Source organism: Aspergillus fischeri, genomic scaffold (genome assembly GCF_000149645.3).
Source record: "Aspergillus fischeri NRRL 181 1099437636264 genomic scaffold, whole genome shotgun sequence".
NCBI classification, from domain to species: Eukaryota; Fungi; Ascomycota; class Eurotiomycetes; order Eurotiales; family Aspergillaceae; genus Aspergillus; species Aspergillus fischeri.
Window position 1 is genome coordinate 3,900,305 of NW_001509762.1, and position 26,372 is coordinate 3,926,676.

The 26,372-nt window shown below is 48.9% G+C and overlaps 7 protein-coding genes and 1 non-coding gene across 8 annotated transcripts, besides 3 other annotated features; 4 read left to right on the forward strand and 4 right to left on the reverse strand.

Annotated features, from left to right (window-relative positions):
* Nucleotides 1-610: 610 nt before the first annotated feature.
* faa4 (long-chain fatty acid-CoA ligase FAA1) lies at nt 611-2,941 on the reverse strand (the record flags this gene model as incomplete). Its single annotated transcript, XM_001260478.1, has 5 exons — nt 611-697; nt 749-1,893; nt 1,955-2,350; nt 2,416-2,441; nt 2,502-2,941. The coding sequence occupies 5 exons, from the start codon at nt 2,939-2,941 to the stop codon at nt 611-613; spliced, it is 2,094 nt and encodes a 697-aa protein (XP_001260479.1).
* A 1,439-nt stretch (nt 2,942-4,380) lies between these two features.
* On the forward strand, nt 4,381-5,526 carry NFIA_085360 (S-adenosylmethionine-dependent methyltransferase; the record flags this gene model as incomplete). Its single annotated transcript, XM_001260479.1, has 3 exons — nt 4,381-4,450; nt 4,556-4,717; nt 4,775-5,526. The coding sequence occupies 3 exons, from the start codon at nt 4,381-4,383 to the stop codon at nt 5,524-5,526; spliced, it is 984 nt and encodes a 327-aa protein (XP_001260480.1).
* Nucleotides 4,507-4,533: a microsatellite.
* Nucleotides 5,527-6,071: 545 nt separating the features above from the next.
* Nucleotides 6,072-6,617, reverse strand: NFIA_085370 (HNH endonuclease signature motif containing protein; the record flags this gene model as incomplete). Its single annotated transcript, XM_001260480.1, has 2 exons — nt 6,072-6,200; nt 6,312-6,617. The coding sequence occupies 2 exons, from the start codon at nt 6,615-6,617 to the stop codon at nt 6,072-6,074; spliced, it is 435 nt and encodes a 144-aa protein (XP_001260481.1).
* Nucleotides 6,618-8,007: 1,390 nt separating this feature from the next.
* NFIA_085380 (uncharacterized protein) lies at nt 8,008-9,370 on the reverse strand (the record flags this gene model as incomplete). Its single annotated transcript, XM_001260481.1, has 2 exons — nt 8,008-8,904; nt 8,966-9,370. 2 exons carry the CDS (start codon nt 9,368-9,370, stop codon nt 8,008-8,010), a joined length of 1,302 nt encoding a protein of 433 aa, XP_001260482.1.
* Nucleotides 9,371-11,629: 2,259 nt separating this feature from the next.
* Nucleotides 11,630-11,653: a microsatellite.
* Nucleotides 11,654-11,865: 212 nt separating this feature from the next.
* NFIA_085390 lies at nt 11,866-11,967 on the forward strand. The gene has a single exon. It is a non-coding gene; the product is annotated as a tRNA-Ala (tRNA).
* A 278-nt stretch (nt 11,968-12,245) lies between these two features.
* Nucleotides 12,246-12,271: a microsatellite.
* A 1,798-nt stretch (nt 12,272-14,069) lies between these two features.
* On the reverse strand, nt 14,070-16,291 carry NFIA_085400 (Hsp70 family protein; the record flags this gene model as incomplete). The annotated part of the gene is made up of 4 exons (XM_001260482.1): nt 14,070-15,850; nt 15,959-16,024; nt 16,081-16,192; nt 16,265-16,291. 4 exons carry the CDS (start codon nt 16,289-16,291, stop codon nt 14,070-14,072), a joined length of 1,986 nt encoding a protein of 661 aa, XP_001260483.1.
* A 2,538-nt stretch (nt 16,292-18,829) lies between these two features.
* On the forward strand, nt 18,830-20,621 carry NFIA_085410 (uncharacterized protein; the record flags this gene model as incomplete). The annotated part of the gene is made up of 2 exons (XM_001260483.1): nt 18,830-18,942; nt 18,998-20,621. The coding sequence occupies 2 exons, from the start codon at nt 18,830-18,832 to the stop codon at nt 20,619-20,621; spliced, it is 1,737 nt and encodes a 578-aa protein (XP_001260484.1).
* Nucleotides 20,622-21,751: 1,130 nt separating this feature from the next.
* Nucleotides 21,752-25,920, forward strand: NFIA_085420 (SKI complex RNA helicase subunit SKI2; the record flags this gene model as incomplete). The annotated part of the gene is made up of 6 exons (XM_001260484.1): nt 21,752-21,981; nt 22,035-24,537; nt 24,597-24,876; nt 24,933-25,120; nt 25,184-25,363; nt 25,420-25,920. 6 exons carry the CDS (start codon nt 21,752-21,754, stop codon nt 25,918-25,920), a joined length of 3,882 nt encoding a protein of 1,293 aa, XP_001260485.1.
* Nucleotides 25,921-26,372: the final 452 nt, after the last annotated feature.

Here is a 26,372-nt window from a genome sequence, read left to right on the forward strand (position 1 = left end):
GCGTACCTCCAGAGACTCATTGTGGATCACTGCGCTGCACCTTCGCCTTTGGCTCTTTTCTTGGAGTCTTGACTCTTACAATGACTTAAGTTGGTCGCGGAGCGTACGGAGTACTAACCCATCTGTAGTCTGGCTCGGGGCTTACTATTTTCGGTATAGCGTACAATTCTTGCTGCCTCAGGCAGTCAGGCATCGTTATAGTCGTACAGTGAAAGAGAAGAATGAGCTCATATTACTATCAACAGTGTCTTGGTCGCTCAAAACGGAAGGCGTAAATTCAGCCGAAAAGCCCGAGAGCCTGTGTCGATAACTTAGATGCGCAACTAGTAGTATCAACCCTAGCACTAGGTTCGACCTGTCCAACAGAGCAGTAGCGCTCCATCTGTATACTGGTAGGCGACAAGATAGCATATCGCTCAAGCGCATTGCTGTCACTAGCAAGGAATCGGTAACAGACACAGGTTCCCGAGGCACGAAAGCTGCGACTAAGAACAGGTGAAGAAAATGACATGAAAACAAAACAGTGTGCTAGGGACAGACCAGTAAAAATAATTTTCTACATTAATTAGGGAGGAAACAAAGCAAAAAATCATCAGTCATCCACCTCTTACTATTTGCCATAGGCACGGTCGATGTCGGCCCTGAACTTGTTGATGATCTTCTTGCGCTGCAGTTTCTGGGCCGCAGTCATGTAACCCTGGGTATATGGTCAGCTTGTAGTTTTCAAGAAGAGGGTGGTAAGACTTACATTCTGAGGTGTCCATTCCTCATCAGATAACACAACGCCATTGATGATCTCAATACCCCTGAGACCGCCAGCCTTGCCGGCGCTCTGGAGCTGCTTGAGGACAATGGACTTCAAGTTCTCATTGTGAACAAGCGACTCGAGGCTGTCACCCTCAATGCCATTCTCACTGGCGATCTTCTTCAAGGCGACCTCAACGGGCACAATGATGGCAACGGGCTTGTCCTGGTCCTCGGCGGCATAAACACAGATGTTGCCAACTACGGGCGAGGAGCGATATACAGACTCGAGCTTCTCCAAAGCGATGTATTCCCCATTGAGCGTCTTGACCAGGTTCTTCTTGCGGTCAATGATCTTCAGATGCCCGTTCTTGTCGAACTCGCCAATATCACCGGTCCTGAACCAGCCGTCCTCGGTGAAGGCGGCCTTGGTCTCTTCCTCATTGTCCCAATAGTACGAGGTCACACTACCACCGCGGATGAGGATTTCTCCCTGAGGCGGATTGTTCTTGGTGAAGTAGCCGGCATCCGGGAAATCGACAAGCTTGACTTCGATACATCCGGGAATTTCACCCAGGGCATCCGGGTTCCAGGCCATAGGGTCGTTGAGAGCGCCCATAGCGGAGGTCTCGGTCAAACCATAGCCGCTGATCATGGGGGCGATGGCCATAGAAAGGAACTTCTGAGTCTCCTTAGAGACCGGGCCACCACCGTTCATCACAATACGCAGTCTACCACCGGTAGCTTCCTTCAACTTACGGAACACGACTGCATCCAGAATGGAGGCACCCGTGCTGGCTCCCGGAAATCCATTTGTCATCAGGAAGGTCTTTGCGGACATTGCGCCCCAGAACAAGCCCCTTACAAGGAAGCTGGCCTTGTTCAAGTTGTTGAGCACACCTTTCTTGACAGACTCCCAGACAGCCGGGACACCCACGAGAATCGTCGGCTTGAATTCGCGGATATCACCCTTGCTGTTGCGCATCGAGGTATCCGACAGAGTTCGGGGGTTTCCGTAGCCCATCGTGCCACCCCAGAACAAGCAGAGGTTCTCAAACATGAACTCCAGGATGTGCGCTTGAGGAAGGTAGGTAAGCAGAGCATCGGAGGGTCCGATGTAAGGGCCAACAATCGCATTGATACCAGCAGCTGTAGAAGAGACGCGTTAACTTCGCCAATCCGCAATATGTTTTCAAATCAGCTAACTTACTCGCAGCGATGACATTCTTGTGCGTCAGAGGCACACCCTTTGGTGGACCCGTGGAACCGGAGGTGTACATAATGCAGCAGAGGTCCTCGGGAGACGGGGGAACTGGGTCGACAGGGTTCTCCTCTCCCAGCTTGCGCAAGTCCTCAATGCTCATGATGTTCAAGTAGTCGAAATCCGCCTTGAGCTTGTCCAGATCCTCCTGCTTAACCTCCTGGTCGGTGTTGTAGATGACGTGCTTGATAGACTTAACATCGCTGAGAACATTGGCAAGAGAACGGATAAGACCGGGGTCAAGGAAGATAGCAAGACTCGACGTCTGGACCAGAGAGTGCTTCAGTCCCTCCTCCCCAAGTGTGTCGTATGCAGTAACGATGGTCAATGATTGAGATGCAGCTCCTGTTTAGATTCAAGTATATTAGCCAATGGCTTATTGCAGGAGCTGCAGAGAACAGTGAACGAACCGTGTGACATGGCCAGCCAATGTGCACTTGAAAGAGGTATATGTCAGCAATCATTCCTCTGTATAAAGACCGCCAGTAAAGCTCACCTTGTTGCACCGTAGAGGTGAATCTTGTTATCCTTCTCCAATCCCAGCTTGCGCAACCCACAACCCAATTCCAGCGCAAGGCGTTCATATTCAACGAAGCTCTTGTAGGTATAACCGCTCATCTCAAAATATGTCCACTTCTTTTCGACCTCCTGCTCCACACCGTCGACAATCTTCTTGACCTTCTTGTTCTCCACGTGAGTTTTGATAAGGCGACGAGTACCGACGGCCTTTGCGTTACCGAACATACGCGCGGACCGTCTGAAAACATCATAGGTAGTTGCGACGTCCTCCGCGGGTCGCAGGATGAGGTTGTCTTTGGCCTGTGGCAATCTACGAGGGATGGTCTCTCCCGGTACGGGCTCGTAGCCAGAAGCCTCCACTGTGAATGGAGGCTTCTTGGACATCCGTGGTTGGAGATGGATGTCTCGCTTCGACATCTTGAATTGCGATCAGGAAGATCCGGGGAGCTGTATGACCAAGAAAAGGTATTAATAGCTCCTGTTTGATCGACCGAATCCGTCAGCAGCTATTGCAATCACCGCAATCTCATGGGTATCTTCGAAGAACAATTCTACAGAAATAGAAGTGTAGGTGGTAAATTGGGGGTGGTCAAAAGCTTTCCAAGACGTACAGGATTGGAGATTCACGTTGAAGGCGAGAGAGGCGGGGAATGCTGGAGAAGGATCGAGGAGGAGTGGAGAGGGGATCAGAAATATATAGGGACAAAGCGCGGACACTCGAGAAGACCAAGAGGGGAAAGTCTGGGCCTGGGAGAAAGAGAGGGGAGAGGAGGATGAAGCCGCGCAGGTGATCGAGTTGCTGCGGATGAAGTCAGAACCTAAAGAGTGTTCGTGGCTGGGCTTTCTTGACGGGGGCGGCCCAAGCTGCGGTCCTCGCTACTATGACGCTACAGGGACAGCAACAAGCAAAAAACAACAACAAAGCAGTTTGATCCACGTTGCTTTCTCTCTATTGATTCTATCGATCCTCAGCTCCTTTTTAACTCTGAATATTGTGCACCACGACACTGATTGAGCAAGCCCAAGTCAGGAAGATCCGAAGTTACATGCACTGTAACTGTTCGCTGGGAGCTATGCCGCGGTTCGAGCTTCAATACAGCCGAACAGATCGCTTCTGATCATGGATTGAGATTAACCAGTGGATAATTAATTTAGTTCACGACAAGCATCAGGTGCTCTAGTTTCCTCGTTGTCTCACGTCTGCTCAGATGCCTCCGTCCGTCGCAGTCACTATGTGGAAGTGACCTCTCTTACGGGGAAAGCTCAGTTCCGAAGATCCTTGACCTTAGACTCCTTTTGTTGGGACTTTTGCCCAACACAATGACAGACTCAAACGGTTCGCCCTCTAAGCCATAAATCTAGGCAGTAGGCAATCTAGGCAACTTGGAGGCTTGGTAGACACTCTTTTAACACTTTTTCATTCGTTCCTGGACTAAGGTTCGCAGTAACTGAGCAGATGACTGGTCACGCTATGGCACAGCCCAGGTCCCGTGACCTGGAGCTCTTTTACCCCAGATCAGAAATTTTGAAGATTGGACCAATCAGTTGTTCTTCTTTCAGGATAGCTTCAAACCTTTGAAAACTGTATCAATCTTTGTTCTTTCATGATCATTATCCTCGGAGCGTGCATCTTCAGAAGTCACAAGCTCGAGACAAGAAAAATTTCTGATTCACAGGGTACATGGAGCTACGCCGTTTATCCTTGACACAACAGCGGCTAATTATGCGTAGGTACCTCGCTAGAGAACAGTTCGGGGCTCGATCCTCGGAGCTCACCCGCAGGAGCTTTATGCCTAGGCTTTATTCCTAGATTGTGACTGAACTGCTGGCACAGAGATAAAACTCAGCAAGGTAGTATGGATCAGACAGAGGTTCTGGATAATTTTCTGTCGTCTATTGGCGAGGAGGTGGAAGATGCCGAAGAGGGTATGTATTTGTTCGTAGTTGCGCCTTAGTAGAGAAAAGCCAGATTTTTTTTTTTTAAAAAAAAAAAAAAGAAAGAAAGAAAAGCCAAGGATTAATCCTCTCCAGAATCCTTCCTCCTATTCTCAAGAGATATCCCCTCCGCGAACCTAGGCTTCGTCGACTCCCGCGCGACAACCGTGGACGTGACCATCCACGGTCAGGACTACTCAATCAGCCAATCTCCCACCCTCCTCTCCTCATCTCGAGCAGGAGGCACAACAGGTGCAGGTAGACCTCCCCTTCATCAGATCCCAGCTCCGAAACCAATCAGCTAACCCATCCCAGTCCTATGGAAAATCACCCCCGCCTTCGCAGAATGGATCGCAGACTCTCAATCAAACCCTCTCTGGAAACACTCTCTCCTGACCTCCTCGTCGACAGTCGTTGAGCTCGGCTGCGGTATTTCAGGCCTGATAGCGCTCGCTCTCGGCCCGACGATACGGCACTACGTCGCAACAGACCAGGAATACGTGCATCGACTTTTCCGTGAGAACATCGAAAACAACAGCGCAGCAGCACCGACTACCACAAAAGCTCAGCCGAAGGGCAAGAGCAAGAAGCGGGCGACGGGACATCAGAAACAGCCGCGCAAGCAAGACGGGCAAGGGTCATCCAATATCACCTTTGCCGCGCTAGATTGGGAACTGGATGTTCCGGCGTCGTTGAAAGATAGTATCGGGCTCAAGGGGGACGATGACCATGACCGTGACGATGAGGAAGGGGACGATAAAGGGTTCGATCTCCTCCTATCGTGCGATTGTATCTACAACGAGGCGCTTGTTGCCCCCTTTGTGCGCACGTGCGCGGACTTCTGTCGCTTAAGGCCGGTTCATACGGCGGGGCGGCGAGCGAGCTGGCCCCCGACGATTTGCATTATCGCGCAACAGCAGCGGTCTCCGGATGTCTTCGAGGCGTGGCTGCAAGAGACCCTGAGGGTGTTTCGCGTGTGGCGACTGAGCGATGAGGCGTTGGGTGAAGGCCTCAGATCGGGGACAGGCTATGTTGTGCATCTTTTACTGTTGAGAGATGCTACGTAGGCTCTTGAAGAGCCTGGCAGAGCCGGTATGTCAATTTTCTTTTTTTCTTTTTTAGAAGTCATTACTATTAAAGGACATACAAAGTTCCGCCCATCAGGGATCTAGATACAGTTCCAGAATATCCTGCGGACTGGAAGAAAGGTTTTACTCACCGGCCAAAAATCACCCGCGTGTCAGTCGGTTAGATTGAGTAGCCGGTGGTATACCTGGTGGAACCGGGAAGGTATGCTTCTCTCGTCATTAGCCAGCTATAACATGATGGCCATGAATAAGATATCCGCGCCTTATGTTGTGTAAGAAGAGTCATTCCGCTTCCGTCAAGTGTGTAAAGCTCCACTCCATCACTCCCTGAACTTAACCCACTATCATGTACAAACCTCGCGTTGTTTTCTTTGGAATACCTGAAGTCGGGTATAGAGCTCTACTTCCATTATCTGTGCTGGATTTGGCCCCTGGACTATCTCTTTAATCATATCTGTCCCCGGGGGAATGTCATGCTCCCTGATGGGCTCCCCAGTCCCCTTCATGTTTGCCAGAACAGACTGTCAAAAGTGCCAGCGGAGCAATTCGTCTGCGACATTGTTGGGATCATTTTCCTTTCGGCATACCTCATCTAACTGGTTGCCATCAACACCCCAGTTATCGTCACCAAAGTGGGTGATTTTGTAGCAATCCTAAAGGTGGACTGGTAAGAGATCAATAGCTTGCTAAGGGCTCAGTGCAACTACTTACATCGGGGTTCACAGAAGCTAGGAAATTGTCGAAGTCGCCATGCATATTTTCACCCACAATATGCCGTTCTGAACTGAGTCAAGGGGCGCGGTATGAGATCCTGTGGTAATCAGGTGGCTGAAATCTCGATTGAAGGGTGCTTCCTCCTTTACGGGAATGATATGTGCTGCTTGAAACGTTCCCCATCTGCCTTCGCTGGCACCACGGCATAGAACTCCAGTCAAGACACATCTTTTGTCTCGGGCCCTCACTCCATCCCTGAAAGAGGTCTCTGGACCACTTTGGCTATGGGACCATATCCGGAGCACGGGCGTCTCATCAGTGAGCTTGATGTCGCCTAAAAAGTTAGCCAGATTCATTGTGGCTTATTCTTACTACTCTGAAGTGAAGGATGCAGTGGACGACTCCGCCATTTTTCTTCTGGTTTCAGAGTCCATCACATCGCCAACTTGTTGGCCGTGGCTACCAGGCTCTGCTTTAGCACGCTGACTACCTTAATGTTTGCAACGGACTCTGCTCTATACTTACCTCCAGCACAAAAGATATCATAGTGTCCTTTCTCTAAAGGTTCGCCATTTAGCAGAATTGGCTGGCCAGTGGCTCTTAAACAAATAGTGATTGATGTTTCAACAATGAGTAATATGCTTGTGAGCACTTCAAAAAGGTTCTCATTCGTGATTGATCCGTTCTGTTGTACACCACCAAGGAGTTCATGGGTTAAACCATTGTAAAACCATACGTTGCGTGCGCCTGCACAAGACATCATGGCATGGTGAGGACTCAGTGCTATCGCGGCGGCCGCCTGCGGACAGAAATACCCTAATGGGAAAGTCATGACAGGAAATGAGTCAATACCTTATGAAGAGAGGAATTAAGTGGAAGATGCACTATAACGTCATTGGCGCCCTAGGGTCAGGAACCACTTCAGTTACCTGATAATGGAGGCAGTTTTACTATCTTTCCTTCACGGCTCTGTTGGATTGGGATTGCTGTTCGAGAAACCAAGGTATATCACAGGAAGAAGATGATGAGGTTGTCAAGGAGAATAAGAAGAAGAAGAGAGACGGAGGGGGACAGGGGCAGAGAGCCCTTATATATGTCACAGCGCCTACACCTTACCTGGGGTGGGTTGAAATTGTGAATATTCCGTTCTAAGCCAAATGAATTGTTGCGGTCAGTCCTTCACAAGTAAAGGCCAAGATAAAGAGAACTAAGGTGCATCACTGCAGCAGCAGAGACATGGATAAAGAAGGCCTCGCGAGAGTGAGGGTAGTTGTAAGGATTATGAGATGTCCTTTGTTCTTGTATAGTTCAGGCAGACAGACTCCTAGATGGGGAGTGGATGGAGCATCCCATTGAGCCCTGGGAGTGCCCGCGGGAGGCGAAGGTGTCCTAGTGGTATGATTTTCCTACAAAGATGTTACCTGCAAAGTGTCACAACAAGGGGAGGTAACTTACCACTGCAGTAGAGAACCTAGAGCTTCATCAAGGCCTATTATTATCAAGATCTCAATCTAACGTACTAACAAATAGACATGCAGGCATATACCAGCTAGGCCTATGACTATTTATTTCCAAGGCCTAGTCCCATAATTAGTTTACAATGCCTGGTTCCGCAACTAGCTCATGAGACCATTAACCACAAGGGATATAGAGATAGATATGCGTGCTTCCTTCAGTCCTTCAGCTTTGTGTATTCATTCAATGGTACTATTAGGAATTAATTTCTCTTTGCTGGATTATTAAGCGCTATGCAGCTGGCGACAATCGTGGAGAGGTGTGAGGAACCGCAGAACTCAAGCTTTCTCGTTGCTCAGCGGTAGGATCTCGATCAATGATCGAGGAGATAGATTGTTTCGTGAAGCCATTCGGTTTCGGAAGTGTCGTGGGTTCTTCGGGTGTGGGTAGAGACGCTGCCGGGGTGGGCAGAGGTCGTTCTGTCGGCTCTGACTTCACAGGACACCGCTCCCGGCCTTCTTCATCAGAAGCGGACGAATACTCCATGTCGTTGGAGTAGTTGTCAGGATCTGCCGGGGCTGACTCTACACGGCTTTCCTCAGTTGAGGCACGATTCACGGAAGAGACAGGCGGGAGCGGAGCATTGGGGTCAAAGACCACTCCGCAGACTTCCAACGCCCTAGACTGGCTTCCCAGGCTGCGGTCCTTGTGCTTCTTCGTCAGATGGCACATGAAGCCATGGAGGGTCACAAAATCAGCTTTGCCGCATCCCTGAACCGGGCAGGTCAGATAGACCAAGCTGCCGTCCGACGGCCGCTTCCACAACGCTCGTCCGGAAGGATCATGTGCGGCGGGACGTCCATGGCGTTCCCCCCAAGCCTCTACATTCTTAATCGTGTATTTTTGTTTCCGTCTGATGGCATTGGCCGCTGACGGGTCATGCTGGATGTGTTGTGTATGTTGTGGTGGAGGGTGGTGAGGTGGGGGCGCTTGCACCGCCGGTGGTTGTTGTGGGATATGACGTGGCTCGGGGGGACTTTGTTGCTTGAAGAACGCAAGGGTCGTGGCTGCATTCGTTTCTGACAAGCGACGAGGCGGCGTGGGCCGCAGAGGCGGCGAGTCAATAGTTGCATTATACCCGAGTCCCATAGACTCTCTCTTTAGACGTTTTCTTTGTCTACGAAGCTCCTGAATAAGAAGTCAGCGGTTATGTCACTGAAGGTCACCACATCACGATGGCACAGCATACCTCTTCTTCGGCTTCAGCATGCTCAGTCATCCTACGAAACTCCTCGTCTTCCCGCTTCCGAATCGCAAGTAGTTGACTTCGGGCCGCCATTCGTGCGGCCTCCTCCTGTTCTAATTGCCTCAACCGAGCTTCGATATGGTCTATAGAGGGAGGTTGACCAGGGGGACCGGGAGGGCCTGGAGGGCCAGACGGACCGGGCTCCTGCATAGGCGGCGGAGGGGGGAAAGGACGGTAGTAATGATGGTGATGATTCTGCATGGCATGTTCTGGAGGGATAGGCTGGTTCGGATTCATTGCGATTGGGTGGAATCGCGGCAGACTCATGTTCACAGCATGGCCAGGAAGGCCATTGATGCCATGCTCGTGAACAGAGGGAGGGACTGGAGGCGGTGCGGCCACCGTCATGATGAATGAGCCTTCGAACGTTTACTAATATTCAAGTGTACTTGGATCTCTCCTCTGTACCGAAGAGCATGCAGTGAGTTGTGGGTTGGCTTTGTAGTCGTCACGAGTGAAACTGCCTCGCAAAGAAGGGGATGTGTATTTGGAGACAGATAAAGATGAGAAGAGAGAGATGTAAGTATTATCAATTAGATAAAATGTAAACAAAGTGATAGACGATTATAGACGGTGATATTGAGTACCTCGAAGGAGGGAAAGAAAGGTAAGGTATGAAAGAACAGAGATGAATGACAGAAAAGCAATGGACAACTCGAGATTGGAGGGAAATAAGGGAAATACAGGACTGAAAAATCAAGACTTACCTACACTTGCAGGGTGGGTTTGCAGCGAAATCGAAGTAGTACGTACAATCCAAGCTCACCAATAGAGTCACAAAAAGTCAAAAAAGCAGAAAAGAAGAAAAACAAACTGCTAGTGTGGCTGTCTTAGCTGCACCTTGCCCGTTTTTCTGCTTTCTAGACCATTGGAAATTTCCCGTGGACCCTCCAGTTGTTGATTGACGCCCACTAAGATGACTATTCTGGAGTAGAAGAATACAAGTGGTAACGGCTGACGCAAGGGATTTCTGATGGTTGGATTGATATGAAAACAAGGATTGAGTTTAGATACTAATTGAAGTATGTAACTAGTCCTCCTAGGTTGAGATTAAATGCTAAACAGTCTAGATGAGAAAAATACTTAAATCTCTTGCGATAGGCAGGTAAGGGTAAAATGAGGCGAAGGAAAAAAAACTAATAAAATAGACTAAGTAATAGATGCAAATTGATTTGGACAGCTCTCATCAGCTAAAATGCTAGACTAGTAGACTAAGATACTAGTAGTAGTTCTGTTTTGTAGAGCAAACCCAGTTTGACTTTCGTGGTCATCAGAAAACAAACAAAACCCATGGATCAAGGCAGGACCTCCAACAGCACTAAGTTAGTGGGCTCCAGTATCAGATGCAGATGCAGCAGTGTAATAATAAAACAAAAAGAGTAAATATTGTGAATATCCACCTTAAGATGGGCATTGAAATCGAAGTTCCTAATATAAGTAAGCTCTGATTTTCCATTCTGACTTTGATAAAGTGAATCTGAGGTCAATTCGACATGTTCAGATGCGTGTAAGTAGTACAAGAAGCCAAAAGGAGTGTGGATTGACTGGATTTACTTGGCCGGCCTACAAATCAGGCCTAGTGCAATCGATTATTATTGCATAGATTGAATCAGGGTTCCCTTTAAAAACAAGACCACTACTGTCACACTAGTGACAAACACGATCCATAAAATGTTAGGACTAAATGTAGGGGCCTTGTTTTCTGGATCCAGACTGGCTACTAATGTTTGGCGGTGAAGATAACTTCCAGAATTAAAACAGTAGAAGAGAAAAGAATCAATTGGTGCCTTGACCAACTACCGGAGGTACAACAGACTATCCCAGCTTCCCAAGAAGTAAGAATCATCATTCATGGGATAGATAAAACATCGCCAAATCTAAGTAGAGGGGAATCAAGGATTAAGCCATGGCTAAAGTTTGACATGTATCAGAAGTTTCAAGATCAGGTTTCCAACACAATAACAACATGGATTATTACTCTATGCATTCTTGACATCAGGGAATTATTACTACTGGTAGACTCGATGAGCCTAATAAATGGTAGACAATACTCTTATCTCCAAGAATGCTTGTGACCGAGTAGACTAGGTGTACACAGTACATCTCTCAGTTGATGGGATCTCCTTTCTTGTGTTTTTCATTTTCCTGAAGGGCGAAGAAAATGGGAAAAGGGTATGAAGAAAAATAGCCCCTCCACTTAATTTATTTATAGTGGTCAACAGCCAATGAGCATCGGGCGATCTACTTTTGTATGTCACACAATCAAAGGAGCCGGGCAGATAGAATGCCATAGAAGTTGGATCAAGTCAAAGCTGATACTCCATAGCCTGTCTGGAAAGGTACAATGCAGCAAAATGTCTTTGATTTTCTAGTGCAGAACCCCTGCTCATAAGAGGAGCCAAACTACGATCGAAGCTCGGAAACACTGACCCGGTCACCAGAACCAGCCATGAGAAATCGAAATTTAATTGGCATTGATAATGATCATTATGAAGAGAAATTAAGAGCGTCTTCGTTCCATGTTTCTCAAGGGGGGTGAGCCTTCAAAGTCACCATAATGTAATTATGACCAAGTGGGGGGAGCCAGAAAGTCGAATGAATCGACACATTATTGTTATTATTATTATTATTGACAACTGATCGAAATGGTACAGTAAAACTTCATTATCTATCAGATTAGTGACTATCCCTAACCCTTCAACTCCTTTTATTATTCTTACTTTGATTTACCTGGTATTTAGCCTCTTTTCCATCTTCCAGATATAAGGCTTATTTGCTGCTTCGACACCATCTCCTGGCTTCCAACTATGTGGGGATTTTAATGAGTAATTTCACCAACGAATGGGCTTGTAGCTCAGTGGTAGTAGCGCTCGCTTTGCATTCATAAATGCAGGTCTTCAGACCATGATTGCGAGAGGTCCGGGGTTCAATCCCCCGTGAGTCCATTATCTTTTTTATATATATTTTTTTTCTTAGTTTTTACCCCATTTTACTCTAATATTAAAGATGATGATGGATTGGAGGCAATAGAATAGTAACATGGAATGACTTCCCATGACAAGCTACATTGCGTTATTGGACGCGAGGTCTATCCGCTATCATGGTTCAATATAATCATACCGTGCGAAGCATCCAGGACACTCGAGCCAGCAATCAGTATCGACTGACGGAATCCTCACCCCACAAAATATATGACGGTCGAGTAGTTAATTTGTTTATTCTTCTGCATTGCTACTGCATTGCTACTGCAACTCTGCAGGTCTTCCAGTGGAGTTCAGCTAAAACTGTGGGAATCCGATAAGAGAAAATCCAGTCCTTCCAGTTGACAACATTTTTAGAGAAATGGAGCTAACATTATCATTATCCTATCAGCATGACTATTATTGACGACATGATTCGACAATTATGGTCGCGCTCCTGCCTTGATTGACTTAGGCGTTCCCTATATTGGCTTTAAATATCACTAGATAGATCCTCCGTATCGTGTACGAATGGACAAAGAGAGTCTGGAGGTCACTCGGACATTGTAAAGTGTAAACGAATCCTGTGCTGTCCAGTGGTGATCCACTTGAGTTGTAGATGATCAAGGTGGGATCAATAATAATGGCTCGAGTCACGGAAGTACAGGCCACTTCCTGCCTTTGCTTCCTGGAGTCTGGGGAAGTGTCTCAGTTGGTTTCTCCTTAGGGGCGCAAGCGTACAGAATTACCAGGAAGTGAGGATTAAACAATGCATGCAGAAATGATTCGACATTCCTCCTTGACCCTTTCTCGCCAAAACTCTATCGATGGGTCAAAGGTCGGGTGGATGCAAGGAATGAAACTAGTGTTGAGGGACCACTGACCATTGATTAGGATAATAATGGCATTTAGCACCTAGCAGTCAATTCATTAGGTTAATAATGACTGGAAATCCTGTCCAAGCTGTCCATCTTAATAGACACCAGTTTGTACTACAGATATTGATGCTTGCATTTCCCTCCTGGTGTTTCCCTTTTGTTGTTATTATTATCACATGACTATCATAATCACCAATGTCCTCCACAGGCTAATTTGTAGATTTTGTACTAGTTTGTTTAGCGTTTGAATTAAATCAATAAAAATGGACAGCCCAAGATTCTGTTAAAGGATTTTATCGCCCTAAGACAATAATTGATAGACCTATCTACGTTTCATCCATCAAGGTGTCATAGCTGACGTCTCGGTTCCAATCAAGTGCCATACCACTTCAATTTAAAGGTGACATAGACCTTCCATAGCTGTGTCAACAAGGCAAACTGATACTGGCAGATCATCGATTGATCAAGGCCGTGCAAGCTCTAATTCTGCTTTTTACCGTGTTGTACGGAGTAATTATGGGCAAACTGAACCGTACCATGTATTGCACGCTTGACCCATAGCTCAATCCCTTCAAAGATCATACTAATCTACATCTTCCGGGCGTCTACGCCAGGCTCAAGGATGCCTACTTTCGTGTGGAGTATTTCAGAGTTTACCACAAATCAAGTCAAAGAGGCCAGCATGCGATCCTTTGGCTAGAATATCAAACAAACGGTAAGCAAAGGATAGTAACGCTGACCGTTCGACGAACCGAGGAGTAGCCAGATTAAGAAAGCGACTTATTTGAATGTAAATCTTTTTATTAAATATAATGATGTTCGAAGAGAGAGGAGAATTTTCATATTGTATGCTCCTGATAGACAAGCCCACCACATCCGTTTAGTGGTTCCCAGCCTTCATGTCATTAGATTACACTTCAGGCAATCCTTTAAACCTTTCCAAAGAACTGCCCCAAGAAAATGAAATCTCAAGTATGCTCACCCGACCCAAGAGGTATGAAGGCAGAAAAGGAAATGAAAACACCATACACCGAGAGGAAGAAGAGTACATGAAAAGGGTAGAGAAAAACATGAAAGCTATCAATATGTATACATGTCATACACGTGTTAAGACAGTGATGAAGAGAGGAAGAAGTTGATGGAGAAACAGTCGCAAAAGGTCACTCATGAACTTTTGAATATGTCGCTCAGGTATAGTTAGTAGTACATTTAGGGCTTGTTCTCACCCTGCTGGCCCTGAGACTGCTGCTGCTGCTCAGACTGAGCCTTGTGCATCTTGTCGAAGAGGGTCAAGCTGGCAGTCTGGAGCTCATCGGTCTTCTGCTTGAGCTCCTCAGCAGTGGCGGTACCCTCACCAGACTGGTTCTTGGCAACGAACTCACGCAGAGAGGCGATCTTCTCGCGGATCTGCTCGGCCTCAGCTTTGTCAAGACGGTCTTCGAACTCCTTGAGAGCCTTCTCGGTGTCATTCAGGACGCTGTCGGCACGGTTGGCAGCCTCAATGGCAGCCTTGCGCTCTTTGTCCTGCTCACCATACTTCTCAGCATCCTCAACCATCGACTGAATCTCAGCATCAGAGAGACCAGAGCCAGAGGCAATGGTGATGGACTGGTCCTTGCCGGTGGACTTGTCTTTGGCGGCAACGTGGACAATGGAATCGGCATCAATGTCGAAGGTGACCTCGATCTGGGGAACACCACGGTGGGCAGGAGGGATACCAACGAGCTGGAAGTTTCCAAGCAGCTTGTTGTCCTTGACAAGCTCACGCTCACCCTGGAACACCTTGATCTCGACAGCAGTCTGGAAATCAGCGGCGGTAGAGAAGGTCTGGGACTTCTTAGTGGGGATGGTGGTATTGCGGTTGATCAGACGAGTGAAGACACCGCCGAGAGTCTCGATACCGAGGGAAAGGGGAGTGACATCGAGCAGCAGAACGTCAGTAACCTCACCAGCCAGGACGGCACCCTGGATAGCAGCACCGATGGCGACAGCCTCATCAGGGTTGACAGACTTGGCAGGGTCACGACCGAACATGGACTTGACGGACTCGGCAACCTTGGGCATACGGGTCATACCACCAACCAGGATGATATCCTGGATGTCGCTGGCCTGGAGGTTGGCGTCCTTGAGAGCCTTGCGGACGGGTTCAACAGTGCGGTTGATCAGGGGGTCGACGAGGGACTCAAGCTGAGAGCGAGTCATCTTGAGGTTGATGTGCTTAGCGCCGCTAGCATCGGCAGTGATGAAGGGCAGGTTGATCTCGGTTTGAAGGGAAGAAGAAAGTTCGATCTTAGCCTTCTCAGCGGCCTCACGGATACGCTGGATAGCCATGCGGTCGCCGGAGAGATCAAGGCCAGAATCCTTCTTGAACTGCTGGACAATGTGGCGAACCAGGTGGATATCGAAGTCCTCACCACCAAGGTGGGTATCACCGTTGGTGGACTTGACCTCGAACACACCCTTCTGGATCTCCAGAACGGAGATATCGAAAGTACCACCACCCAGATCGTAGACGGCGACAACACGGTCGGCCTCCTTCTCCAGACCGTATGCAAGGGCAGCAGCGGTGGGTTCGTTAACAACACGGAGAACGTTCAGACCAGCGATCTGACCAGCGTCCTTGGTAGCCTGACGCTGGGAGTCGTTGAAATAAGCAGGCACAGTGACGACAGCGTTCTTAACGGGCTTGCTGAGGTAGTTCTCGGCAGTCTCCTTCATCTTCTGAAGGACGAAACCACCGATCTGAGACGGCGAGTACTTCTGACCGCGAGCCTCAACCCAGGCATCGCCGTTGGTGTGCTGAACAATCTTGTAGGGGACCTCCTTGATGTCACGCTGGACCTCGGGATCGGTGAACTTGCGACCGATGAGACGCTTGGTGGCGAACAAAGTGTTCTCAGGGTTGACAACGGCCTGACGCTTGGCAGCAATACCGACCAGACGCTCACCATCCTGGGCGAAAGCAACAACGGAGGGTGTTGTTCTAGCACCTTTTCATCTCAAGTCAGCTAAACTGCCAGAAACCAGAATCGCGGCCGACGCAATGAATCCGTGCATCCAATCAGATCACGGCATGAAAATTTTTTCTAACAACGTACCTTCTGCGTTCTCAATGATCTTGGGGGTCTTGCCCTCCATAATGGCGACGGCCGAGTTTGTAGTACCTAGGAAAGCCGTTAGAAGGAAAAACTCAAGCAGGGATACTGCCGCAATAACATACCCAGATCGATACCAATGACCTGGCCCTTAACCTTCTCACCCTCGGTCGAGTTCCATCTCCGGAAAGAGGCGCCGGGAACTCTGAAAGCAGGGGTGCGGGCAGTACGCGGCAACTGAAAGAGAAAATTAAGCGTTAGTTTAGAAGATCGAGCTTGCGATGATGTTCCGGGAGAGGATGGACATACAGCGCGGACGAGACGAGATGGCATCATCGTGACTTGATTAAAAAGTAGATAATACAGAAACTCAAAAAGAATGAACTAGCGAGAACTCCGGTCCGATTCAATCGAAGGAGAACCAGATAAAGGAAGAGAAATAGGGAAAGGTACGGAGGATGAGAGGAGGAATGGAGATAGATGACTTTTTTTAATGTCTGGGGAAAAAGAGACTTCAAAAGGAAGAAGGGAGAATGGGCGGGTAGTAGTAGAAATTGCACGGAGAGCTTCGGCCCGTCGTCGAAATTGGTAGAATCACAGCAACGTAGCTGGCCACCCAATGATAGCCGAGTTAGCCTTAGACCGCCTCCTAGCCGGGCCAATTACCAGCTGTGAGAGCTGTCCGTCCAAATAAAATTTCTTGGTAAGGTACCTACCTACTGAGCCTGGCAGTACTCTTAAGTCAAACGAAAATGAGCAAGGCAAAATTTTTTTAATACTTGTATGCTCTTTTTATATGCTATGTGTTTCTCAGTGCCCAAGTAGTGTAGGAGAACGACTGTCCGGGGGAAGGCAGAAATATGGCCTGAATGCAGGACCTGAGCTCCCATTTTATTGCTGATGTAGCTCTAGTCTTTGGCGTTGTTATGCCTATAAGAAGGGAAGTTCTATGTTATTTAATGGAGGAACCTTGCAACAGCCTAGCTATACCTATATCGAATTGTGTTGTAATGAAATTCCTTGTTTACACTGACGACACAGAGGAGAAGACAACAACGATGCGGTAGATCTTTTCGCATAGTTTCTCTCTTTAGGAGGATTATAGAGTATACTGCTAATATCAGCCCTACGGAATGTGTGTATCCTATACCACCATAGTCGTCGTATACAGCAAGACCGGGAGTCAACTACCCGTCTTGTCGGGTAGAGAATGGAATTCTACAGTATTGTGGCAAATCTGAGAGTTCATATACGCCGTTCTCCGAAGCCGGCGTTGACGACGGAGTTCCATCCAACTGTCCCACGATCTACAGCTGCTTAATGCCATTCCGAGAATGCAATTCATCAGTCAGCTTTGTTCGTCCCGATACAGGGGTTTGCCAAATTGTCTCTGATCTTCCCCAATTGATGTCACGTGCCTCGGAGATCTTGCTAGCATTCCGGGTCGCAGCATGACGACTAGCTCTCTTCAACCACTGCAGAGGGCATATTTATCTGCTGATAGCTGCAGAGATCTGTCTTAATGTTTAAGAGGTATCTCTGTAACTACGCGCAAGATATGTCATTCAATGAATGACAACTTCTTCCACTACGGCAAATGCACGATACTCATCACGCGATCTTGGTGCTTCCCCTGTGTGGAGAGAGAATACGGCGTCCAAGGGCCTGCGAGCATATTATACAGGCTTCATCAAGCTTTCCTCAACGTGCTGGATGCATCTACTATCGGGAATAGACCGACTAGTCTGATTCCGGAGACTCGACAAGATGATAATGAGATGGAAATGGAATGAGATCTCGGCCAGCCGCATTATTCGCTGAAGGATCCCCCGGATTTGTCTGTGACAAGACTTACGTCATCAGCTCGGGCCAGTGATCACAACCCCAGGCCTCGACCATTCCCCGAGTCGTCACTCTCAGTCACACCATCATACTACTACAACCTTACCTATACCTTTTATCTACCTTACCCTAGCTGAATTTATGGTTGACGATGATCCAATACCTAGGTAGTCGCAGTAGTCTCAGCAATTATCTTCCGATTCTGATCCCCAGCCCAGGAACTCATTAATCACAACCACCTTGGTTCGGGTGCTGCTACTACCAGGTTGTAGGGTACCTCACCGACAGAAGGCACCTCGCAATCTTGTCCATCGCCACTTACAGCACTACCTCTATCATAGTCACCTTCGTCGTCTCCCTCGTCTTCTCTCTGCAGCCCGCTCGGCAGCCGCGGCGTCTACCACAGTCCCGCTCCAACAATGTCAGCGTGATCTTGACAAAACCATCATGACTACGGATTCTGCTCTATCGTTGGTCCAAACCTGCCTTTCGTGTTGGCTTGTTTCAACTTCACCTGGCTGACCTCGCTGTTTTATTAGACACCACTCAACTGAGTCACTGGTCCTCGCAACAAAACGCCGATTTTTCCCTTTCAAGATACCCAACTTGTCTGTCACTCTGCTATACTGGCGAGTTTGTCGCATGAATGAATCATGCTAACACTACCGTAGCCACCAACAACTTCGCAACTATATCAGTACCGCCGACACGGACAGAATCTACTTAGTCTCTGACAGAGTGATATATTCGATTCACATTTCGTCGCAAAAGCGAGAGACTATAGCGGTCATACCGTTTGAACCAAAATGTCTCACCGCGGGGTATGGTTGGATAGGTGTCGGGGGCTCCGATAATGGAGAGTGCGCCTTTGTACGGATCGCTGATCAGACCGCACGTGGCGATACATCAGTTTTGCCGTCCTCAGATGTCGATAGTGCCTTACCCATCAACCTGGAACCTCCAACAAGGCTTTCCCCTCCTTGGCCGTCTCGAGGGGAGTCTGAGACGACTCACCAGGCTTCAATACCGCCTATGCCCGAGGTACAGTTGCACAAGTTCGGGGGCAGCATTGTGAACTCGGTGACTGTTCACCGGTTGCCCGGTGCCGACAAGGGATTCGCCGATGAGGACATTATGATCCTAAGGTATTCCCACCATAGATGACTTCCCGTCTGATAGTTGGTGCTGAATGTGCGGCAGTAATAATGACAAGACTGTTACAATCTATTCTCTGACTCGGTCGAAAGTCCTCAAGGTCCTTCCTCACCAAGCATGCATGAATTATGCTATTATGTCACCGGACTCCACTCTGCTCGCTGCGGTTGGAGATGAGACTCGTGCATATTTCTACGACGTTACATGTGATTTGGAGACAACGATTCTGACAGACAACGGTGAGAAGCTTCCTGCATGGGATTGGGATCTCATCCGTTGCATAGAGATGGATATTGGCACGCGCTTCGATGATGGCTGCTGCTTCACTGTTGCATTCTCGCCATTCAGTCGACTGTGCGCTATCGGTTCACAGTCGGGAGTTATTACAGTGTTCGACGTGGCCACAGTTCGAGACACAGCAGGCGAGGCAGACGGTAAGAATGCGATAATATGCAATTTCAACTCATCCAGGCCGTGCTGTAACGGTGGTGCTGTGCGTTGCATGGCTTTTGCACCTGAGCCTTGGGACCTCCTGGTGTGGCTTGAAGACAAAGGACGAGCCGGGGTTGCGGACGTTCGCCAGGCTTTCATACGCAGACAGATTCTAAATCTGGATATGAACGACCCCGATTTGGAAGAAGTGTACACAGAGCCGATACTAGATGACTCTGAAGAACTCGAATCTGACCTTGACGGTCGTGTTCTCGCTGAATCTCGGCATGGGACGGATGCAACCCACCGGGCTATTCTCGATTCGATCGAGCGTACTTCGAATGAACGGGGAAATGGGGCGGATCATTCTCCTTTGCGTGAGAGCTTGATACAGGACCTCACACAGAGAGAGAGGCTGATTGTGGAATTCTTAAATACAGCACGTTGGACGTCGAGGTTAGAAGAGGGTCTGACTGAACGGCGAGCTAGAGTCAACGCCCCACCGCATCCTGCACCTCGCTCACAGTTCCAAGCATCCACCGAAGGAACTCGTCGACCATCCCGTCCTACCTCGCCACCACACCGAAGCGACGCTCTTATTGATACATTTCGGGAAAACTACCTTGGTCACACAGGAATCTCCGGCCGGAACTTGAATGCAGGGCGCGACAACCCTGTGACTCCTCCACGGGGATATCCCGAGGGTAGTAGGTCGGTTATTGGGGCCAATGTTGGACCGCAGCCAAGTCTCACTCTGAGCTGGACAGCTTCACCGTCGGAACTTCAGTCTGCCACATTTCTTGATCGCTTGCATCCTGCAGACCGCGATGCCGATGGTCCGAGCAGCTCTAATAGCGAAGAAGGCTCGGACACTCGAGCCCATGAATCTATAACGCGCCCGTCGGCCACCGTTGATCATTCTAGCGCTTCGCGACTCACAGCATCCGATAGTCGGCATGACTTGGGACGTCTTTCAACTTCAGAATTGAGGACTAATGTCGCGGCAGAGCGGCTTCGACGACAACGACAAATTATCAACGAGGCCCAACACAGAAACAGTCAACGCGAACAACGATACCGTCAACAGCTCTTGGGTTTTGAGCAGACACGCTCTCCTAGATGGATCAGGAGTGTCTTGAACGAACTCCCAGACAGGAGTCTAGGGCCCGGAGCTAGAGACCAGGAGTCAGGTAGCACGGCTGGACTGGGTTTCGGCGCTGACGGAAGGACACTGTAAGATGAGGCCCTGGTCTGTTTCAAGCTCGAGAGGAGGATAACTGACTTGACCAGGTACATTGCCACAGTAGATGGCATTTTTGAATTCCAGATCAATACTGCCGACCGAAAGACATTCCCCGTTATGTCGTATCGATGAGCGTAGCATATTCGGAAACCGTGGCTCTATCATCCACATTTGATCTTTTACTGTCGATATAATAAGGTGGCAACACCTCGTCGACGATGCCATCCCCCGTCCTTTTCATCGTGATTCTTCTTCATCTCCTTCGTCTTCTTCATACTTATCTTGATTTCCTTCCTGTCTTTCTGGCCTGGTTACATACTGAAGAAGATAGGCTCAGAGGTGTCCATTCTTACGGAGCAGTACAGCGACCGAGGAAAGCCCATCAGACAGCTTGGAATATACCACAGGTTTCTTGTCGTATTTTTGAAACATTCGTCTTTGCATCCTGACTCGAGTATGCATGTGTGTGAGCCTTGAATTTTGCATGAATGGTTCAGTTGGCATACTGCATCTCTGCATGGCGTTTACGGCGACTGTACATGGTCATTTTTGTATGCAGGAATAGCTGCTGGATATATGGTGTGGCAGAAATTCTCCTCGAGTCAACTGATAATAAATTATTACAATATGTGGATGAATAAAAAGTACGGTAAAGACCTTGAAAGCAGAGAACAACTGCTTGATACTACGTAGTGATCGGGGAAGTACAGGGTGTACGGAGTAGCGAGGTACCTACGGAGTAGGTAGAATTGTATGCAGCACAGTCCCCACCCGACGTCAGCGAAAGTTGTGTGTGGATTCGCTTTAGTGTTACTGCCATTCATCGCCGCCATTCCATGAGACACGCCTACTCTCACTGTTGCTGGCTTCTAGTCTCCTCACTTGTTTATGATTATTAGCTGCTGAGAGCCGTCTTCTCTGTGTTAATCATTTCTACTCCCAAGATAGACTGTTGTCAAAGTATTCACTAACAGGCCACGTGACTGAATCTGGAGTGGAGGGTCGTCCCAACTATTCCGGGTCTCCAGATTGAACATCCCTCAAGTCAAGCAAACGTCGCACTGAATCCCAGGGAGACCGGGGCAGATTCTATAGTCCTGACATCTCTCTGCACTGTCCTGCCAATGGCGGAAACGGTGGCCTCCATCTTGGCCGATCTGAACCTCAACTCCGCGAATTTAAGCGGGTCCGCCTTCGATGCTCAACTTGCTGAAGAGGAAAAGGGAACTTACAGACACCGTGGTCCTCGACAGCGGCTACGACAGAGTGCCTCAGATCTCAAAGCTGAATTGGAGAGAGAGTTTTTGACGCCCTCACCACGATTCAGCCCAGAATGGCTCAACCGCCTTCAAAAGTTTGTGTTGACAACCTACGCCTGGCTTGTATTATTACTAACGATCCTCGCAGGCGATGGGATGTCCCGGTTGACTACACCGACCTCTATGAGATTGCTCCCACTCAAACGCGGACTATTGTTCGTTTTACCCGGGAAGGTCTGGAGGGCCGAGTCACTGGTTACCACGAAGTCACGGTCCCCGCTGCAGCGGCCAACGCCAAAAACTCGACGTCTCTACTGCGCAGGCCCGCAGGTCGTGCTGACTTCGTGAGAGGCGCGGCAGGGTTTTTCCCATTTGCGCCGGGCGGACTCGACGGTGTTGAGGCTATTGCTGAAATGGAATCTGAAGCACAGGCTGCGGAACGCTCAAGAACTGGTGGCAAACAGTCCGGTCTCGACCGCATTATCAATTTTGGGGCTGAGGGTGGCCTCTTGGAGATAGCCCCTGGCTTTTCCCGTGGGTTGCAATTCGAAGCGACCAAGACCAAGGAAACAGCGGAAGGTGACGAGGAAGTTGAGCATGCCCTCCAGCAAGAAGAAAGTGATCTCCATGTGGAGCGAGATGAAGACGCCATCTCGGACGTTGAAGGTGGGGTGAAGATTGGCGAGGATGATGAATTGAGTGGCGAGGAGGATATCGATTCTCTGCTCCCTGTCGAGTTCCCAGCCTTGGAGCCCCGAGCGCCGTTACTCGGCGGTGTCAAGCAAAGGCAGGGTGGCAAAGAATGGGCTCACGTCGTCGACGTCAATAAACACATCTCTAACTTCCATGAACTCGTGCCTGACATGGCTCGGGAATGGCCGTTCGAACTGGATACCTTCCAGAAGGAGGCAGTGTATCACCTCGAGAATGGCGATTCAGTCTTTGTCGCGGCTCATACCTCAGCCGGTAAAACTGTCGTTGCAGAATACGCTATCGCTCTGGCCTCGAAACATATGACCAAGGCGATTTACACATCTCCTATCAAAGCTCTGAGCAATCAAAAGTTCAGAGATTTCAGAACTGAGTTCGATGACGTTGGAATTCTTACCGGCGATGTCCAAATCAACCCGGAGGCCAGCTGCCTGATCATGACTACCGAGATCTTGCGGAGTATGCTCTACCGAGGTGCGGATCTGATCAGAGATGTTGAATTTGTGATCTTTGACGAGGTGCACTATGTAAATGATCTCGAGCGAGGTGTTGTTTGGGAGGAAGTCATCATCATGCTTCCGGAGCATGTCACTCTCATCCTGCTCTCTGCTACAGTCCCCAATACATATGAATTTGCCTCCTGGGTTGGTCGTACGAAGAAGAAGGATATCTACGTCATATCGACCGCCAAACGTCCCGTCCCACTGGAGCACTATCTCTGGGCAGGTAAAGACAAGTACAAGATTGTCGACTCGAACAAGCGCTTTCTCGAGACTGGCTGGAAAGAAGCAGACAACATCATTTCCGGCAGAGACAAATTAAAAGCACAAAAGGCCGCCGAAGCTCAAGCTCAGTCTCAAGCACAGCGCGGAGGACAGCAAGGCAGAGGACGTGGGCAGCCTGCTGGTAGAGGAGCTCCTCGTGGAAACGCTCAGCGGGGCGGTGCTCCTCGCGGCAGAGGCCAACCAGCTAACAGGGGCACTGGCAATATCGCCCGTACGGGACGGGGTGGAGGACGCACAACGGCTGCTCAGGATAAGACAATCTGGGTACAGCTCGTGGGGCACCTCCGAAAAGAGAACTTGCTTCCAGGCTGCATCTTTGTTTTCTCGAAAAAGAGGTGTGAAGAGAATGCAGACTCACTCTCCAATCAAGATTTCTGCAATGCTTCCGAGAAGAGTTTGATTCATATGTTCATCGAGAAGTCCCTGACACGACTCAAGCCAGAAGACAGAACTCTGCCACAAATTCTTCGGCTGCGGGAGCTGCTAAGCAGAGGTATCGCTGTTCACCATGGTGGTCTTCTGCCAATCATGAAAGAAATTGTGGAAATTTTGTTCGCAAAATCGTTGGTCAAGATTCTTTTCGCTACCGAGACGTTTGCAATGGGTCTCAATCTGCCCACACGGACGGTCGTTTTCTCTGGATTCCGCAAGCACGACGGTAGGGGCTTTAGAGATCTCTTGCCAGGCGAGTATACTCAGATGGCAGGACGTGCTGGACGGAGAGGTCTTGACACTGTTGGATACGTCATCATCGTGAGCGCTGGTAGAGACGAGGCACCTCCTGCGGGTGCTTTGAGGAAGATGATCCTTGGTGACCCGACAAAACTCCGGTCTCAGTTCAGACTCACTTACAATATGATTTTGAACCTCTTGCGTGTGGAAGCTCTGAAGATCGAAGAGATGATCAAGCGAAGTTTCAGTGAGAATGCCACTCAGGCTCTGCTGCCGGAGCATGAGAAACAGGTCCAGCTTTCTGAAGCAAGTCTGGCGAAGATAAAACGGGAACCTTGCGATATCTGCGATATTGACCTGGTAGCCTGCCATGATGCAGCTATCGAGTATGAGAAGTTAACGAGCGAACTTCACGTTGGTCTACTTGCCTCTCCTGTCGGGAAGCGTCTCTTCATGCCAAAGCGGCTTGTTGTGTATCGAAAGGTTGGTCGGACGGTGGATGTTATTACGTTCTGTTCTCAGATTTACTGAACTTTTCATAGGATGGTTTCCGAACTGCGGGTATCATTGTTAGAGAAGGTGTTGGAGGAGGTGCCACTCCTAGCATACAGGTCCTTGAGATCGGCAAATTGAGCCACAGACGGCATCCAAGCGACATTTTGCCCTTCCTTCCAAGATTCCGACACTTGTTGCACCCTCTGCCGACTCGTGCTGCCGACATGACGCTGAAAGTTTGCAAGATTCCTCTTTCAGACCTAGAGTGTGTTACCAACACGATGGTGAAAGTGGGTGGTCCAACATGGTACCTGAATATCAAGAAAGGTTTGGTTTGAACTTTGTGCCCATCACTGTAGCATAAGCTAATTCGAAACACACAGAGGCGATTAAATTCGCGGACAAGCAGCTTTCGGAACTTTGCGCTTCCTGGACTAGCCCTGTCTGGGATGAGATGGACTGGGCTCGGATCAAAGAGCTACAAGTGCGGGACATACTAGAAAAACGGCAAGCACAGGCAGCTATCACTCAATCTTGCCGTTGCTTACAGTGCCCGTCTTTCTTGAAGCACGTGAGTTGCCATCGCCTGTATAACCGGTTCCTCGTAAACTACATTGTTACTGACTTCGGGCAGTTTGAGATGCAGCACGATGAATGGCAGGTGAAGGAGAATATCTCTCAGCTAAAACAGCTCATGTCGGACCAAAACCTGCAACTACTACCGGACTACGAGCAGCGCATCCAAGTGCTAAGAGACCTAGGGTTCATTGATGAGCAATCTCGAGTTCAACTGAAGGGCAAAGTCGCATGTGAGGTGAGTCATCCAATCTTCCTTGAGGCTGGACGGGCAGAGCTAATATCTACGGACAGATTCACTCGGCTGATGAGCTGGTGCTGACGGAATTGATTCTGGAGAACGTCCTGGCCGAGTACGAGCCTGAAGAGATTGTTGCGCTCTTGTCCGCATTTGTCTTCCAGGAGAAGACAGAGAACGTTCCTACTTTGACCCCTCGTCTGGAGAAGGGCAAGGAGGCGATTATTCGGATCGCTGAGAAGGTGAACGACCTCCAAATCCAATACCAGGTCATTCAGTCTAGCGAGGACAGCAACGACTTCGCCAGCCAGCCCCGCTTTGGTCTGGCAGAGGTAGTTTACGAATGGGCCAAGGGCATGTCCTTCAACCGCATCACAGACTTGACGGATGTGATGGAAGGTACCATTGTTCGGACGATTACTCGACTAGATGAGACTTGTCGCGAAGTGAGGAACGCGGCGAAGCTGGTTGGAGATCCGACGTTGTACGCGAAGATGCAACAGGCGCAGGAGCTGATCAAACGCGATGTCATCTTTGCAGCATCTTTGTACATGTAGCATACTTTCTTTACTTCTTTTCTCATTACGCTAGAGTAGAACGAATTGCATGATATTGGTAAGCAAATATAATGATAACCATGTGAGGATGAAAACAATCACCCGATCTCTAATAAACCTGTTTAGGGAGAGCATATAACAATGATGCACTCAGTCTGCTCCATACAATAAGGATCTTTTATAATTTGTGAAGCATTAGTAGTCCAGGAACCATGGAGGTAATTCGGGAGAAAATTCTCTGACCGCGCGAGGCGGCGAGCATTCTGATTAGCTGCGATTGCGATAGGCGCGGGGCGGGCACAAAATTCATGAAAAGCAAACCCAACTTTAACCACTGAATGTTTTCTTCTTGTGGCCCAGTCCTAGTAGTCTGTGCTTTTGCTCTGTTCTGCCCTTTTCCTGTGATTACCACTACTGGACTAACTAAAGGGAAAATAATCTGCACCCTATCC